At 40.7% G+C, this 15069-nt stretch overlaps 1 protein-coding gene across 1 annotated transcript; it reads right to left on the bottom strand.

Annotated features, from left to right (window-relative positions):
• Positions 1 to 1705: 1705 nt before the first annotated feature.
• Positions 1706 to 3127, bottom strand: LOC122062368 (salicylic acid-binding protein 2-like). Its single transcript, XM_042625953.1, has 3 exons — positions 2590 to 3127; positions 2384 to 2503; positions 1706 to 2279 (listed from the first exon to the last, which is right to left on the bottom strand). The coding sequence occupies exons 1-3, from the start codon at positions 3076 to 3078 to the stop codon at positions 1911 to 1913; spliced, it is 978 nt and encodes a 325-aa protein (XP_042481887.1). The 5' UTR covers positions 3079 to 3127; the 3' UTR covers positions 1706 to 1910.
• Positions 3128 to 15069: the final 11942 nt, after the last annotated feature.

Below are 15069 nucleotides of genomic sequence, written 5' to 3'. Positions count from 1 at the left end.
TTTCCGATTTCATTTGCCAAGATGAGTGGAATTTTCCCCAAGTGAGTTCTGAATTTTTTCAAAATATCTTTGATCAGGCCAAGGATATCATAATTTCAGATCTGGATGATATTTGTCATTGGGAACTAAATTCATCAGGAGTTTTTACAATAAAATCGGCTTGGGAAAAAGTAAGACGGGAATCGCCAAAGGTGGGGTGGTATTCATTGATTTGGAATTCTCATCTCCAACTTCGCCAATCGGTTTTTAGATGGAGAATGTTGAAAAACAAGCTAGCTACTGATGATAATGTGAAAAAGAGAGGGGTTCCATTGCCATCTCAGTGCACTCTCTATGGCATAGCGGAAGAGTCTATAAATCATACCATGTATGAATGCTCTTTTGCATATTTCATGTGGCAGAAATTTTGTAGCTGTTTTGGGTTTAGGTGGCCTGGATTTGAAGGAGTTGAAAGATTGATAGCTTGGTGGAAAGATCAGGCCAAGAAGACCACCTTTAAAGGGGTGTGGCTGAAGGGTTTTGTTTTAATCCCTTACTTCACTTGGTTGGAGAGGAATGGAAGAAAATTCGAAGGAACCTTAAAATCAAAAGAGCATTGTTTTGGCCAAGTGAAGAGAGAAATTAGCTGCCAATAGCTGGTTCATTCAGGGGCAGCCATCTCAATTTCGGATCTTGTCACTGCAAGAAGCTTGGGTATTTCAGGGTTGCGGAGAAGGCCTCGGGAAATCTTCAAAATTTTCTGGTGCCCTCCTAATCCAGGTTGGATAAAACTCAATTCGGACGGTGGCTCTATTGGTAATCCAGGGAAGTCTGGAGCAGGGGGAATCCTTCGCAATAAAAAGGCAGAGGTAGTGGCAAATTTCAGAAAATTTCTAGGAACTCGCACAAATTTTGAGGCTGAATTTCTGGCGCTTATGATAGGGATTGAATTAGCTAAGCAGCACAATGTGAAACGGCTATGGATAGAATGTGATTCAATTGCAGTTGTGACTATTTTTCAGAAGAGACAAAGTCCATGGATAGCTCGGCAAAGATGGATAAATTGTATTTCTTATTTGGAGGATGTGGAATGGAAAATAACCCATTGCTATAGGGAAGCAAATTCAGTGGCGGATTTTTTGTCAAAGTCAGTCGCTCGTTTTGAAGTGTCAGAGCCGATTTCAATTTGGCCAACTCTGGTCCAGATGGAATTAGACATGGATGCATCGGGTCGGCCTAGGTTCAGATTCACCTAGGAATTTTTTCCAGATTTTTTGTTTTGGTGGAGTTGGGTAGTTGCGTAATTCTGCTGATGGCAATGCCGAAGGTGGAATTTATGCTTCTCCCTCTCTTCTTATTGTGAGTGTTTGGTATTTCTCTCTCTCTCATCTGATGTACTATATTTCTTTTTTCTTCTTTTTCTTCCTTTAATATACATGACTTTTTAGCGAAAAAACCTGTCCTGAACTATTATGGGATAGATACAACCAATGGAAAGAAATGCTGAATATAAGTTGCTAATCATTAATTAAATTATGCTGATCAATGTTATAGGCATCATCAATGGTGTTTGTATTATTCTTGGTCGATACTGATACTAATACAGATTGGACCATATCAAATTGGTATCGGATGTAAGAGTAAACCACTTTTTTAATTGATACAACTGATCCATATTACTATCATTTCAGTATCGATCTCCAACACTACACCAATAAAATTCCAATACTTAGAACCATGATAGATGGAGCTATTTCATTAACATAGAAAGCACAACTAAGTTGCAATAGTTGATTATTGCTGATAGATGATAGTACCATTTATTGTTCATACACAGATAGCATAGCAAACCCAACACAAAAACCATGGTACCCTCCCGCTGCAGTAGCAGTATATAGAAACTAAGACCGGACTTCTAGGGTTCAGATGGTTCAAACCCACCAGCCACCACGTAGGGAATTTGGTTTGGCTCGCATCTCCACCCAACCGGCCCAAGTTCTATCTCTAATAGCCTTAGAGTGAGAGGAATATTGTCTGGCAATATCTAAGATATGAGCCGCCAACTCTAAGGGCTTTGATAGCATAACTTCATGACCAGAACCATTAATCAGCTTCTGCTCCTTCACAGGAAAATTGGCGATCATTACGTGTTGATATTCGGTAGCAACTGCTAAATCGTCTTCGATTGCAATGTAGAATCGATCAACTGAGCCATAATTCTCATTTGTTAGATGCATTTCAGCCATTTCATTGTAAAAGAACGATCCTGGCCTTTTCTGCGTACGCATTAGGGCAATATCCTTGACAAAAATTATAAAGATGTCAAACCAAGTCCTTGTTATAAAATATGCTACTAAGAAAAAAAAAAAAAACGACAAAAATGAGTTTAGAGAGAGAGAGAGACCTCGGGAGGGCACTTGTGATAGAGTTTTGATGTCAAGAAATCATCACCAAAGAAATACCATGTGGTGCTCCCACTTTTCACGATACAAGTGTCTTGCCATCCTTCTGTATAGTTCGTTCCCTGGGGAGAGATAAAGAAAGTCAGTCTTTATAATAAGAAAAATATAAATGATCCAAAAAAGAAGAAGAGGAGGAGGATAAGGATACCTGATCGAGGACATAGGACATGCTGTGTGTAGTATCAGGCATGTAAGCAGCAATAAAGACACCTGCAAGTATCTTGTTTGGGTACTTCTCCATTGCAACAGCAATATTGAATCCTCCGGCACTGTGAGCCACAAGCAAAACCTTGTGGTCTATGCATTCCAACAGATCAAATAATGGCTGTGAGTAACTCGAAAACGAAACGTTTTCTAATGAATCTACATCCATGGTCACTGAAGGTCCAAGTTGGACGGTTGTCACTTTATAGCCTGCAGCCTCCAATATTGGTGTAACCTTGTACCAGAACCATTCTCCTTGACCTGCACCATGTACAAGAACAATATGACCCAAGCCATTGTTGGGCTTTGGAGGGCATGGTGACCATTGTTTGAAGTTGCATTGACGCGGTTGTCCATTGGCAGGCAAGAGCTGCAACAGAACAAGGACCACCACAATGGATATAGCCATTTCACTCACCCTAGAAGTACCCATCTCTCTATATCACTCTTCTCTTCTGTAATTCTGCTGTTCACTTCTCTTCTATTCTCTTCTCTTATCTCTCAATGACTTCTTCCCTCGTCCTCTATTTATAATAGTGCTATGGGTAATCGCAAAATGAATTTTATTGCTTTGTGAGTTTCTTGAGGCATTTAATTATCAAGACAGTGACAATTGTGTGCCATCCCGTCTCCATTGGATCTTAGGCATGAACTGAATAAAAGGAGTCTAAAACTAAACAGCCTATTTTGGTCAAAATTCTACTTTGAAACTTCCAACCAAGATGTGTTTAAAGTGGAGATGCAAACGGATCAAATAGGAATCACATGTGATTTTTTATTTTTGCTAAAGGATGATTTTATTGAAGGGAATAAAGGGAAAAATACATCCAAAGAAGAAAGAAATTCAAGCAGGCTCGCAACCACTACAACCACTTGCAAACTCCACCTTCGGCATAGCCATCAGCAGAGTGTACAAGCGAGAGCCTAGCACAAGCAAAAACTATGCCTACCCGAGGCATCATTTTATAAATCATCTAATACATGACTAGGAAAAGTGGTGGAGTAGTCAGAGGCTCCCGATTTTGCTGCCTTCTTTGCCAAAAAATCTGCCATAGTGTTCGCCTCACGGAAGCAGTGGGTGATCTTCCATGTAATGGACTGAAGGAATGGGAGAGCAAACCGCCATTTTTGTAAAACAAACCAAGGGATATGCATCTTCTGAGTTGCAGCCACTATAGCTGCGGAGTCAGACTCGATCCACAAGCCCCTTGCGTTCATATTCATAGCAACCAATATTGCTTCCGTGACAGCGCTAAATTCAGCTTCATATATTTTTTTAACACCCAAAAAAGTACTGAAAGCCTTACAAACCTGACCATTACTGTCACGAACAATTCCCCCTGCTCCTGCGCGACCCGGGTTTCCCAATGAACTGCCATCAACATTAATTTTGATCCACTGATCCGGTGGCTTACACCAATGAACTTCCAGCGGCAGCACAATCTTTGGGTTATCAATCTTTAGCCCCAGTTTTCTGCAACACATAATATCAGCAATCGATTTCACTTCACCCTTAGAAGTCCCTGCATATAGAGCAAGATCATGGAAGATGTATTGAAATGAGTAGATCCCATTCCTCTTTTTTCCTTCATACCGTCTGATATTTCTTTCCCTCCAGATTTGAGAAGCAATGATGGTAAACCCTATCATCCAAGAGTTTTTTAAATTGATCGATCTTGATTTCCTCTTCCACCACTGCAATAAGCTATCAATTGACTCATGTTCAGACCATCGAATTGCGAAACAAGAGGTGAACTTCTCCCAAATATCTCTGGAGAAAGGACAGTGAAGGAAAATATGCTCCATACTTTCTTCGTACTGCTCACAGAGGCTACATCTAGAGACTAGGAAAATTCCTTTTTTTCTTATAAGCTCGTCCGTTGGGAGTCTCTCATGAGCTAGTCGCCATCCAAAAGTAGCAATTCTTGGAGGGAGGTTATTGTGCCAAACCAAAGAGTTCCAATGCACTGCCGGAGCAACTCTTCTAATATCCTCCCACGCTGACGATGTAGTAAAAGAACCAAGAGGAGATAGCTGCCATATACATAAGTCCTCAAATTGGGCACTGGGAATCTTCACCTCTTTAATTGCAAGGAAAATTTGTCTGAGAGAGTGAGAGCGGACCTCTGGAAGTGACCATTCTCCATTGCTGATGAAATCAAAAACCTTAGCGTTACAAGGGAGGGGAGGGAGGTCAGGAGTCTGAATCTTCTCAAGAATAGACCTAGGGCCCCACCATTTGTCTTTCCAGAAATTTGCTAGATCGCCTCTCCCAATAATCCAACGTTCGTTTGCCTCCACAGTCTTCCACACCTTGCTGATGCCCAGAGCAATAGACGACGGCCGACAACCTCTATTAAATGACCCATCTTTTTTCACAAATCTGGCTCTAAGAAAGGAATTGGCAGCAGATTTCTCATGCTTTATTCTCCATACCAATTTACACAGCATTGCCATGTTCGTGTCTCTGAGTCTTCTGAGACCTAAACCCCCTTCTTCCTTCGGTTTGCAAACAGACTCCCACTTCACTGTAATTGGTTTCGAGGTATCCACTTCCCCTGCCCAGATGAAGTTCTTCATCCATCTTTCCATGGTTACAAGGAGAGCAGAGGGCCACCAATAGATCGCAAAATTATGATTAGGAATACCAGAGATGACTGATCTAACCAACTCCACCCTGCTCGCCATCGACAGAAGTTTACCTTTCCATCCAGCAAGGCGCCCCTTTACTTTATCCAACACAGGCAGCAATGCCTCCTTTGTGATTCTTCCCTTGAAGATCTCAACACCGAGGTATCGAGTTGGAAAGCTGCAGATGGGGATGCCCAAAGTCTCAGCGATGGCTTGCTTACGAGCTGGAGCAATTTTTCCTAGGAAGAGCTTGCTTTTCTCGAAGCTGATGTGTTGACCAGAGAACTCCTGAATAGATACAGATGCGAATTGAATACCGATTTTTTATCATCTGTTTATATTATTTCTAACTTGTGCAACTCCAACCTTCCTCTCCCTAATAGCTAAAATTCCTTCCTAATTAATCCACGTCTCTCAGTTGTTTTAACTCTTTTTAAAAAAAATTAGAACCCGTCGAATTTTCCAGAACGTGTAAGATCAATAGCTATATATATTCATCCACACCCTCATTTATATGTTCAAGCTTACTAGTGTGTGTGTGTATATAAATTAAGGGCGGTGAAGAGTGCTCTAAAACGGTGGGCAAGACAGACTTTCCCTAACTTGGATGTAGCTCTTAAAGATGCTACTACAGAAGTGGAGGAAGTCCAGCGAACTATCGACCAGATAGGGATGTCTGATGAGTTATACTCCAGAGAAGCAGAGGCGAAAACTAAGCTCTTGAAAGCAGTGGAGATATACGAAAAACTTTGGGCTGAAAAAGCTCGCTGCAATTGGGCGAAACTTGGAGACCATAACTCAAAATTTTTTCATCTATCGGTTAAGTGCGACGTATAAAAAATAGCATTCGTGCTTTGAAAAAAAAAGATGGTACAATGGTCTCTGAGCCGCTGCAGATGGCAGAATATGTGTCACTTTTTTTTGAAAATTTTCATAAAGCGGACCATTGCATAGATCATATGGAGCTGTTGCAGGTGATTCCTAATGAGGTGAATAGGGAGGACTCTTCCATATTAGAAGCTATTCCTGTCAGAGAAGAGATAAAGAAGGTGGTATGGGGGTTGGATCCAGATAGCTCTCCTGGCCCTGATGGGTTCCTAGGTGCTTTCTTTAAACAGTGTTGGGAGATAGTGGGTGACGATTTTTGTGGGGCTGTGATTGCTTTCTTCCGCGGTGGGAAGCTTCCGAATGGGGTAAATAACAGTTTTGTGACGCTAATTCCAAAGGTGGAGGGAGCGGTCTCTCTGGATAAATTTCGCCCCATCTGCATGGCAAACTTTTTCTGTAAAGCCCTATCAAAGATCATGGCTGAGAAGTTATCTTGCCTTCTTCCTCGATTGGTGTCAGATGAGCAAGGGGCATTCCAGAAAGGTAAGATTATTTCATCAAATATTGGATTAGCCTCTGAGCTTGCTAATTTATTACATACATCTGTCAGAGGGGGTGGCATGGGTATGAAGATTGACGTGCAGAAAGCCTATGACACATTGTCATGGGATTTTCTTTTTGCGGTCTTGAAAAAATTTGGCTTCTCGGATGTGTGGTTAGCTTGGATTCATGAAATCTTGGTTTCTTCTAGAATTTCAGTGTTATTGAATGGTGGTTCGGTGGGTTTCTTTGGAGTTGAGAAAGGTTTGAGACAAGGGGATCCGCTATCTCCTATGCTTTTTATTTTGGCAGAAGAAGTGTTGTGCAAGGGTCTAAATGGTCTATTAAAGGAGGGAAAACTAAAGGCGCTCCCTGGTCCTAGAGATGCTACTGTCCCCAGTCATCTGCTTTTTGCGGATGATATTTTTATCTTCATGAACGCCGGAGCAAAACATGTTAGATGTCTGAGAGAGTTCTTGATTAATTACCAAGAATTTTCTGGCCAAAAAATAAGCTTGGAGAAGAGTAAGGGTTTTTTTGGCAAAGTCGCCCCTCACAGGAAGAGGTATATTTCTGATCTGCTGGGTATCCCAATTTGCTCTCTTCCGATGAGGTATCTTGGGGTTGAGATCTTCAAGGGCGCTATCAAGAAGGATAGGATGCTTCCTCTTATGGATAAAATTAAATCTCGATTACAGGGATGGCAAGGAAAACTCCTTTCAATGGCTGGTCGTGCAGAGGTCATTCGGTTTGTGATCTTAGGTATGCCTATTCATAAATTTTCCATTTATTGGTGGCCTGAATCAGTGATTAAAACGGTGGAGCGCTGGATTAGGAATTTCCTATGGTCTGGGGATATTTCCACAGTGAAGAAAATCACTGTGAAATGGGAAGAGATATGCCAAGCTAAGGAGGAAGGGGGTTTAGGTATCAGGCGATTGAGGGAGGTCAACTGTGCGGTGCTTAGCAAACTTGTGTGGCAAATGAAGCATGAAGGATCTGCTTTTAGTTCCTTTTTGCGGGCTAGATTTGTGAATGAAGGTGGAGACCTCAAGAAGGGTTATAGAGCATCTTTGGTGTTTAAAGGAATTGCGAAGATGTGGAACTTTGTATCTCTATCTGAGCGGTGGATGGTGGGTACATGTGAGGACATATTTTTTTGGAAGGATCGATGGATAGGTCCTTTGTCTATTGCTGAGCTCTCCCCCCTCCCTTTGTCTCATTTTTCTTATAGCAATTGCAGAGTGGCAGATTTTATTGAAGATGATAAGTGGTGTTTTCCCCCTATTCAGTCTGAATTTTTAAAAGATATATTCAAAGCTATAGGGAATATATCCTTGCCACAGGGTCAGAAAGACCGATGCTGCTGGTCTCTATCCTCCTTAGGAGCTTTCTCCACTAAATCGGCCTGGGAAGCATTGAGAAAGGTTTCTCCTAAAGTGGGCTGGGCAAAAATGGTGTGGAGCTCGGTTTTGATCCCCCGCCAATCAGTTTTTGGATGGAGACTTATACATGGAAAGCTTCCTTGTGATGACAAGGTAAAAAGAAAAGGACTGCCGCTCCCTTCTAGGTGTGAGGTGTGCAATAAGGCTAAGGAGTCTATAAATCACTTGTTCGTGGAATGTGATGGAGCTGTCTACATTTGGAGGGCATTTGTTGAAGTCTTTGGTTTTCATTGGTCCTATCAGGGGGATGATTTTTCAGCGCATGTTTCATGGTGGACTCAAAAATCCAAATCCATTGGACTATCTCAAATGTGGATGGCTGGTTTGATTCTTGTTCCATACTTTATTTGGATGGAAAGGAATTCAACAAGATTTAGGGGTCTCCATCGATCTTATGGTCAAGTCTTTCATACAATAATGGAGGAGATTAGAAGACATGGCCCAGGAAAAAGTGACAGAATAAAATCTTGACTAGATTCTGAGAGATGCTTGAAGCCTAATATAGAGGTGCCAAGAAGGAAGATTAAAGGGGTGCGAGAAATTTTCTGGCTGCCTCCGATGGATGGATGGTGGAAGCTAAATTGTGATGGCTCGTCCTTGGGTAATCCAGGGAATGCTGGAGCAGGTGGCATTATAAGGGACAGCAAGTGCCAGATTGTAGCGATTTATAGCTCCTATTTAGGAATAGCTTCAAATTTCCATGCTGAATTTCAAGCTTTAATTGAAGGAATTGAGAGAGCAAGAGAGCTGAATTGTGCATCTCTATGGATTGAATGTGATTCGGGCGCTGTGGTGCTCATGTTTCAAAGGGGCTGGGTCCCGTGGTTTGTTTGGCAAAGGTGGTCTTTCCTTATTTCTTATCTCAGTGGTATAAGATGGAAAATCACTCATTGTTATCGAGAGGCAAACCCTATAGCAGATTTCCTAGCGCAGATGGCTGCTAAGAAGGAAGCATCTACATCAGTGGTGGCATGGCCTCCTAAGGTGCTTGACTTCATGGCTGAGGATGCGATGGGCAGATCGCGATTCAGATTTTATTAGTTTTCATTTTCTGTTTTTTGGCCTAGCACCTATCTTTCCGCTGATGGCAATGCCGTAGGTGGGGGTGGGTCCTAGGTGGGGTGATTTTTGTTTTTTGTTTTTCTTTGGATCCTCTTTTTATGGATCCTCTTTGTACAGTTTCTAATTTTTTCCCTTTTCTCTTAATATACATGGCCCTTTAGCGAAAAAAGTGTGTATATATATATATAAATATATATAGCTATATATATTCATCCACACCCACATTTATACGTTCAAGCTTACTAGTGTGTATATATATATATATTTTAACAATCCAAGAACATTAAAAAATGGATAGTAAAAATACAAATAAATATTCACTAAATAATTTATATTTTTTGACTGAGCAAATATATTGTTTTATCACAATATTTGGACGAAAATATTTAAAAAAAAAAATCCAGAAAAACATGTATACTGTTAAATTATTATTAACGACACTATATAATTTATTTGTACACAATGTATTTTAGAAATAGTAAATAATTGAAATCAACAAGAAACATCTTAAACCTCAGAAACAAAACCCTAAACATCAAACCCCTGAACCCTTCTATAACCTAATGAATTTCAAAAAGGGCCTCAAGACCATGGAAATTTCTATAATAGTTAATTTTAAAATGGAGATCTTGCGACAATGATATCATCAGTGTTTTAGGTGAAAAGATTTCATCATGAAAGCCCTAATTAGTTGACAGTAATAGGAACATAAAATTGTGAGGGGGCTATGTAAAATTGAAAATCTAAGTGCTAAAACACTTAATTCCGAAAGGGGGATTTCCGAAAGGGGGGTCAGATGATTTTGATATCAATTCAATTGGATTTTTAGGTTAAAAGATTTCATTTTAAGGGACCTCATTAGTCGACCATGATAGGACCACAAAATTGCAAGGGAACCATGAAAAATTGAAAATTTTAGGTCTTTCATTTTCCAAAGGAGATCCAATGACACTAATATCAGGTCAATCAGAATTCCAAATGAAAAGGTTCCATTTCGAGGTCTTTGTTGGTCGACAATGATGGGGAAATAAAATTGTGAAGGGACCACTGAAAATTGTAAGTTTTAAAAACGTACTTTTGAAAGGAAAATCCGATGACACTGATATCAGGTCAATTAGAATTTTGGGTGAAATATTTTTTTTATTGTTGAGGGTCTTCATTGGTCGACAATGATAAGACCACAAACTTATAAGAGGACCACAAAAAATTGAAAACATGAGGAATAAACAATTCAGTTTTTTCAAGAAGTATCTATGACAATGATATAAGGTCAATCAGAGTTCCATGTGAAAAGATTTTATTTTAAGGGTCCTCATTGGTCTACAATGATCCATAGAAAGTTTGAAATCTATCCAATGAAACCTATGTCAGGTGAATCAAAGTTTCAGGTGAAAAGATTTTGTTTTAAGGGCATCATTGATCGATTGAAAATGGTGAGAACATGGAAATTGCCAGCACATTATTATTATTATTATTATTATTATTATTATTATTATTATTATTATTATTATTACTTCATCCTATTTATTTTAATTTACACATACAATCTGGCATCAGAAGGTGTGAAGTTGAGCTATGGGTGTTTCTTGCTTTCTCTGCTGATGGCCATGCCGAAGGTGGAGAGAGCAAGTTTCTCTAGTGGTCTCGGCTGTGTTCCCTTTCTTTTATGTTGGTGTATTTTCCCCTTTTATTTTAATAATATCATCTTTTAACAAAAAAAAAAAAAAGTTGAGCTATGGGTTTTTCTCAAATCACTGCCTTTCAAGTCACTATGAAAAAGCATTTCATGCATCTGGCGCTTGAATTTTTCCCAACTGATCCAATAAGATACCCATACTCAGAACCATGATAGATGGAGATATATCATTAGCATAGAAAGCACTGCTAGGCTACAATATTTGACAGACACTGGTAGCCTTTATTGTTCATACATAGATAGATAGATAGCATAGCACACCCAACACAAAAACCATGGTACCCTCCAGCAGCAGTAGCAGTACATCGATACTAAGATTGGACTTCTCTGGTCCAATCAGTTCAAACCCACAAGGCACCACATTGGAGTGAATTTGGTTTGGCTCTCATTTCGACCCAACCAGCCCAAGTTCCATCTCCAGCAGCTTTAGGAGACAAAAGAAGAGTAATATTTTCTGGCAATATCTAAGATATTATCAGACAACTCTAAGGGCTTTGATAGCATAACCTCATGACCAGAACTATTTATCAACTTCTGCTCCTTCATCGGAAAATTTTTGATCATTACGTACTGAAAAGCAGTAGCAATCGTTAAATCATCCCCGGTTACAATGTAGAATCAATCAACTGAACCATAATTCTCTTTTGTAAGTTGCATTTCAGCCATTACATTGTAAAAGAACGATCCTGGCTTTTTCTGTGTATGCATTAGGACGATATCCTTGCAATGAAAAAAATGATAAGGATGTCAAAATATGTCCTTATTAAAATATGATACTAAGAAAAAAGAAAAAAGAAAAAAGATGAATTGAAAGAGAGAGACAAAGTAATTTTTTTCCTATTTTGCGGGAGTAATTATTAATATACGTAACACAACTAAATGACCACCTCACCCCATGAAAAACGAAAATCCTGTCATTATTGATTCTTCCGTGCACTCCCATTGGGGTTGCGCTGGTGCATGAGCCAACTGCCTTTTAATGAACCTTCTCTAAATTTAATATTTTTAAAATGGAGGCTGAGGTGACGTGGGAACTTGGGGATTCAGCCTCCTTCTGAGTCTTTTTTTTTTGTTAAGAAGTGACTCTTTCTTTCTGGGAGTGCAGCCTACATCAGCGGCCCTGTGTCTATCTCCTACTCTCCAAAACAAGGAACAGAGGCGTCTTTTCATATGAGGTAGACAGAGATATAGACGTAGGAGTACTGACAGACCATGCCTCCGGATTGAATTCTTTTTCCTCTCTTTTGGAGAATGATGAACACTCCCTGATCGTGTGCAACCAATGCCAGCACCTCAGCCTACGGAATAGTGCGCTGGGACATCCAACATGGGTGTCTACTTGATCATTTGCTAGCCCCTTGTGAGAGGCTTAGGAGAATCCCTTGTGTGAGGATTAAGGGAACACGACCACGTAGCCTTCTTCTTTTCTCATTTTTTATGATACATTTAGGGCTTCGCTAGCCATCTAGAAAAGACTTTAGAGGGCATAAGGAGCTGCCCAGCTGGGAACCCATCAAATATTCAGACTTGTGATTCCACTGATCTACTAGGTTAGACTTTCTTATATACCCATAGAGTAAATACCCCTACCACTATACACAAGGGAGAGAGAGAGACCTCAGGAGGGCACATTTGGTAGAGTTTTGTTCCCAAGGAGTCATCACCAAAGAAATACCATGTCGTGTTCCCAATAGTTATGACACAAGTGTCTAGCCATCCTCCTCCTGTAGGATAATTCGCTCCCTGCACACACACACAACAGTGAGAGAGAGAGAGAGAGAGAGAAGGTTAAAAAAGGAGAAGAGGAATAAGAAGAAGAAGAAAAAGAAGATGTTAGGAATACCTGATCGAGGACATAGGACATGGGGTGTGCAGTATCAGGCATGTAGGCAGCAATAAAGACTGCTGCAAGTATCTTCTTGGGGTACTTGTCCATTGCCCTTGAGGATGCCAAGGATAAGCTAGCGCAGGTGCAACAGGCTATTGAAATAAATGGCATGGATGACCATCTGTTTGGGTTAGAAGCGGATGCGAAGACCTCTCTAATAAAAGCTTTGGAAAACCATGAAAAACTTTGGGCCGAAAAAGCCAAAGTTAGATGGATGAAGCAAGGGGATCGCAATTCTAGGTTCTTCCATTTTTCTGTTAAAATACGAAGTCTAAGAAACTCTATAAGAAGCCTTAAAACACCTGATGGGACTTTGGTGGAAGGTAACGACTAGATAGGGAATTATACAGTTCAGTCATACGAGCAATTCTACAAAGCTGAGCCTTTAGTGGAGCATGTGGAACTTCTTGAATCCATACCTATGGTTCTTCACCAAGGTGATTACTATGTGCTTGATGCCTTACCAGGGAATGAAGAAATTAAAAGAGCTATTTGGGACCTGGACCCAGATAGCTCTCCTGGCCCGGATGGATTTTCTGGAGCTTTCTTTAGAAGATGCTGGAATATTGTCGAGCTAGAGGTGTGTAATGCAGTTAAATATTTCTTCAGTATTAGTCAGTTGCCCAATGGTGTGAACAATAATTTCTTGGTCCTTATTCCCAAGGAGGAGGGAGCATCCTCTATAGATAAATTATGGCCATTGTGTATGGGGAATTTTATTGTAAAATTCTATCCAAAATAATGGCAATGAGGCTTGCTAAATTGCTCCCTAGGTTGATATCTGAAGAACAGGGGGCATTTCAGAAAGGAAACCGACAACATCAGTGTGGCCTCAGAGCTGGCCAATATGATGTTTGCTTCTATGAGAGGGGGAGGTCTGGGATTAAAAATTGACATCAAGAAAGCATATGATACTCTTTCGTGGTCCTTTATGTTTCAGGTGTTGCGTCGTTTCGGGTTCATAGAGAAGTGGATAACATGGCTGAATCAAATTTTGATATCCTCTAAGATATCGATTTTGAGTAATGGAGGTCCACAGGGATACTTTGGTGTGGAGAGAGGGCTGAGGCAAGGGGACCCAATATCTCCCATGCTCTTTATTATTGCGGAGGAAGTGCTATCGAGAGGCTTGAAGCATCTGATCCAGAATAATAAATTGAAGCCAATACATGGGCCTCGCGGTGTCAAAACTCCTGCCCATATTCTCTTTGCTGATGATATATTCATCTTCTCCAATGCTTCTATGAGGTATGTGAGGAATCTTAAAGACTTTCTTCTAAAGTACCAAGAGTTTTCAGGGCAGGGTATCAGCTTAGAAAAAAGTAAGCTTTTTTTGGGGAACATTTCCCCTTCTAGGAAGCATCGAATATTTGATACTTTAGGCATTCCCATGTGTACCTTCCCTACAAGGTATCTAGGTGTGGAAATCTTCAAGGGAAGGATTAAAAAAGATACCTTGTTGCCGATTATGGACAAGGTTAAGGGGAGACTGGCGGATTGGAAAGGGAAATTGCTTTCAATGGAGGGCAGGGTGGAATTGGTTAGATCGGTGCTTTCGGGAATGCCGACCCATAGCTTCTCTGTTTATTGGTGGCCTGCATCTCTAGTGGCGATGATGGAGAAATGGATGCGGAATTTTATTTGGACAGGTGATGTAGATACGGTCAAGGCTGTCACGGTGAAGTGGGACTCTATGTGTAAGCCCAAGGATGAGGGAGGGCTGGGTCTGAGGAGACTGTGAGATTCCAATAAATCAATGCTGTGCAAATTGATTTGGACGATCAAAACGGAGAAGACAGGAGCGTTAACCTTTCTCAGAGCTCCATTCCTAAAGAAGGATGGAAGATCTTTCAAAAAATGCAACATCTCCACTATATTTGTAGGTCACAGGAAAATGTTGTCCTTTGTGGATGACAAGGAGCACTGGATCATAGGGAACGGCCAGCTTGCAAATTTCTAGAAGGATAAATGGTGGGGTCCAAACTCCATTATGGAACTTCTTTCGCTGGATAGCGACCAAAGTCTGTCTACGTCAGGAAAGGTGGGGGAGTTTATCAGAAATGGGGAATGGCGCCTACCTGAGGTAGCATCTCCTCTTCTTAATGAAATTTTTGGACAGATTAAAAAGATCAACATTCCGAGTTTGCAGATGGAGGATTTCAAGGTGTGGTCGCTAGTTCCTTCAGGGCATTTCTCCTCAAGGTCGGGTTGGGAGGCTGTTAGAGTGAAATCCTTGAAGGTGAACTGGTCTTCTTTGATTTGGCAGAAGAACCTTCCTCCAAGACACTCCATTTTTGGATGGAGAGTGGTGCATGGCAGAATCCCTACGGATGA

This window comes from Macadamia integrifolia, unplaced genomic scaffold (assembly GCF_013358625.1).
Source record: "Macadamia integrifolia cultivar HAES 741 unplaced genomic scaffold, SCU_Mint_v3 scaffold1006, whole genome shotgun sequence".
Lineage (NCBI taxonomy): Eukaryota > Viridiplantae > Streptophyta > Magnoliopsida > Proteales > Proteaceae > Macadamia > Macadamia integrifolia.
The sequence above is the reverse complement of the archived record's forward strand: the minus strand, read 5'-3'. Positions and strand labels throughout refer to the sequence as shown.

Excerpts from the sequence above, each read along its gene's own strand:
- LOC122062368 (XM_042625953.1), bottom strand. The coding sequence starts at position 3,078 with ATGGGTACTTCTAGGGTGAGTGAAATGGCTATATCCATTGTGGTGGTC. Across the intron at positions 2,504-2,589 it reads TGTCCTATGTCCTCGATCAG|GGAACGAACTATACAGAAGG; the intron begins GTATCCTTATCC and ends ATCTCTCCCCAG. Across the intron at positions 2,280-2,383 it reads ATCACAAGTGCCCTCCCGAG|GATATTGCCCTAATGCGTAC; the intron begins GTCTCTCTCTCT and ends ATTTTTGTCAAG.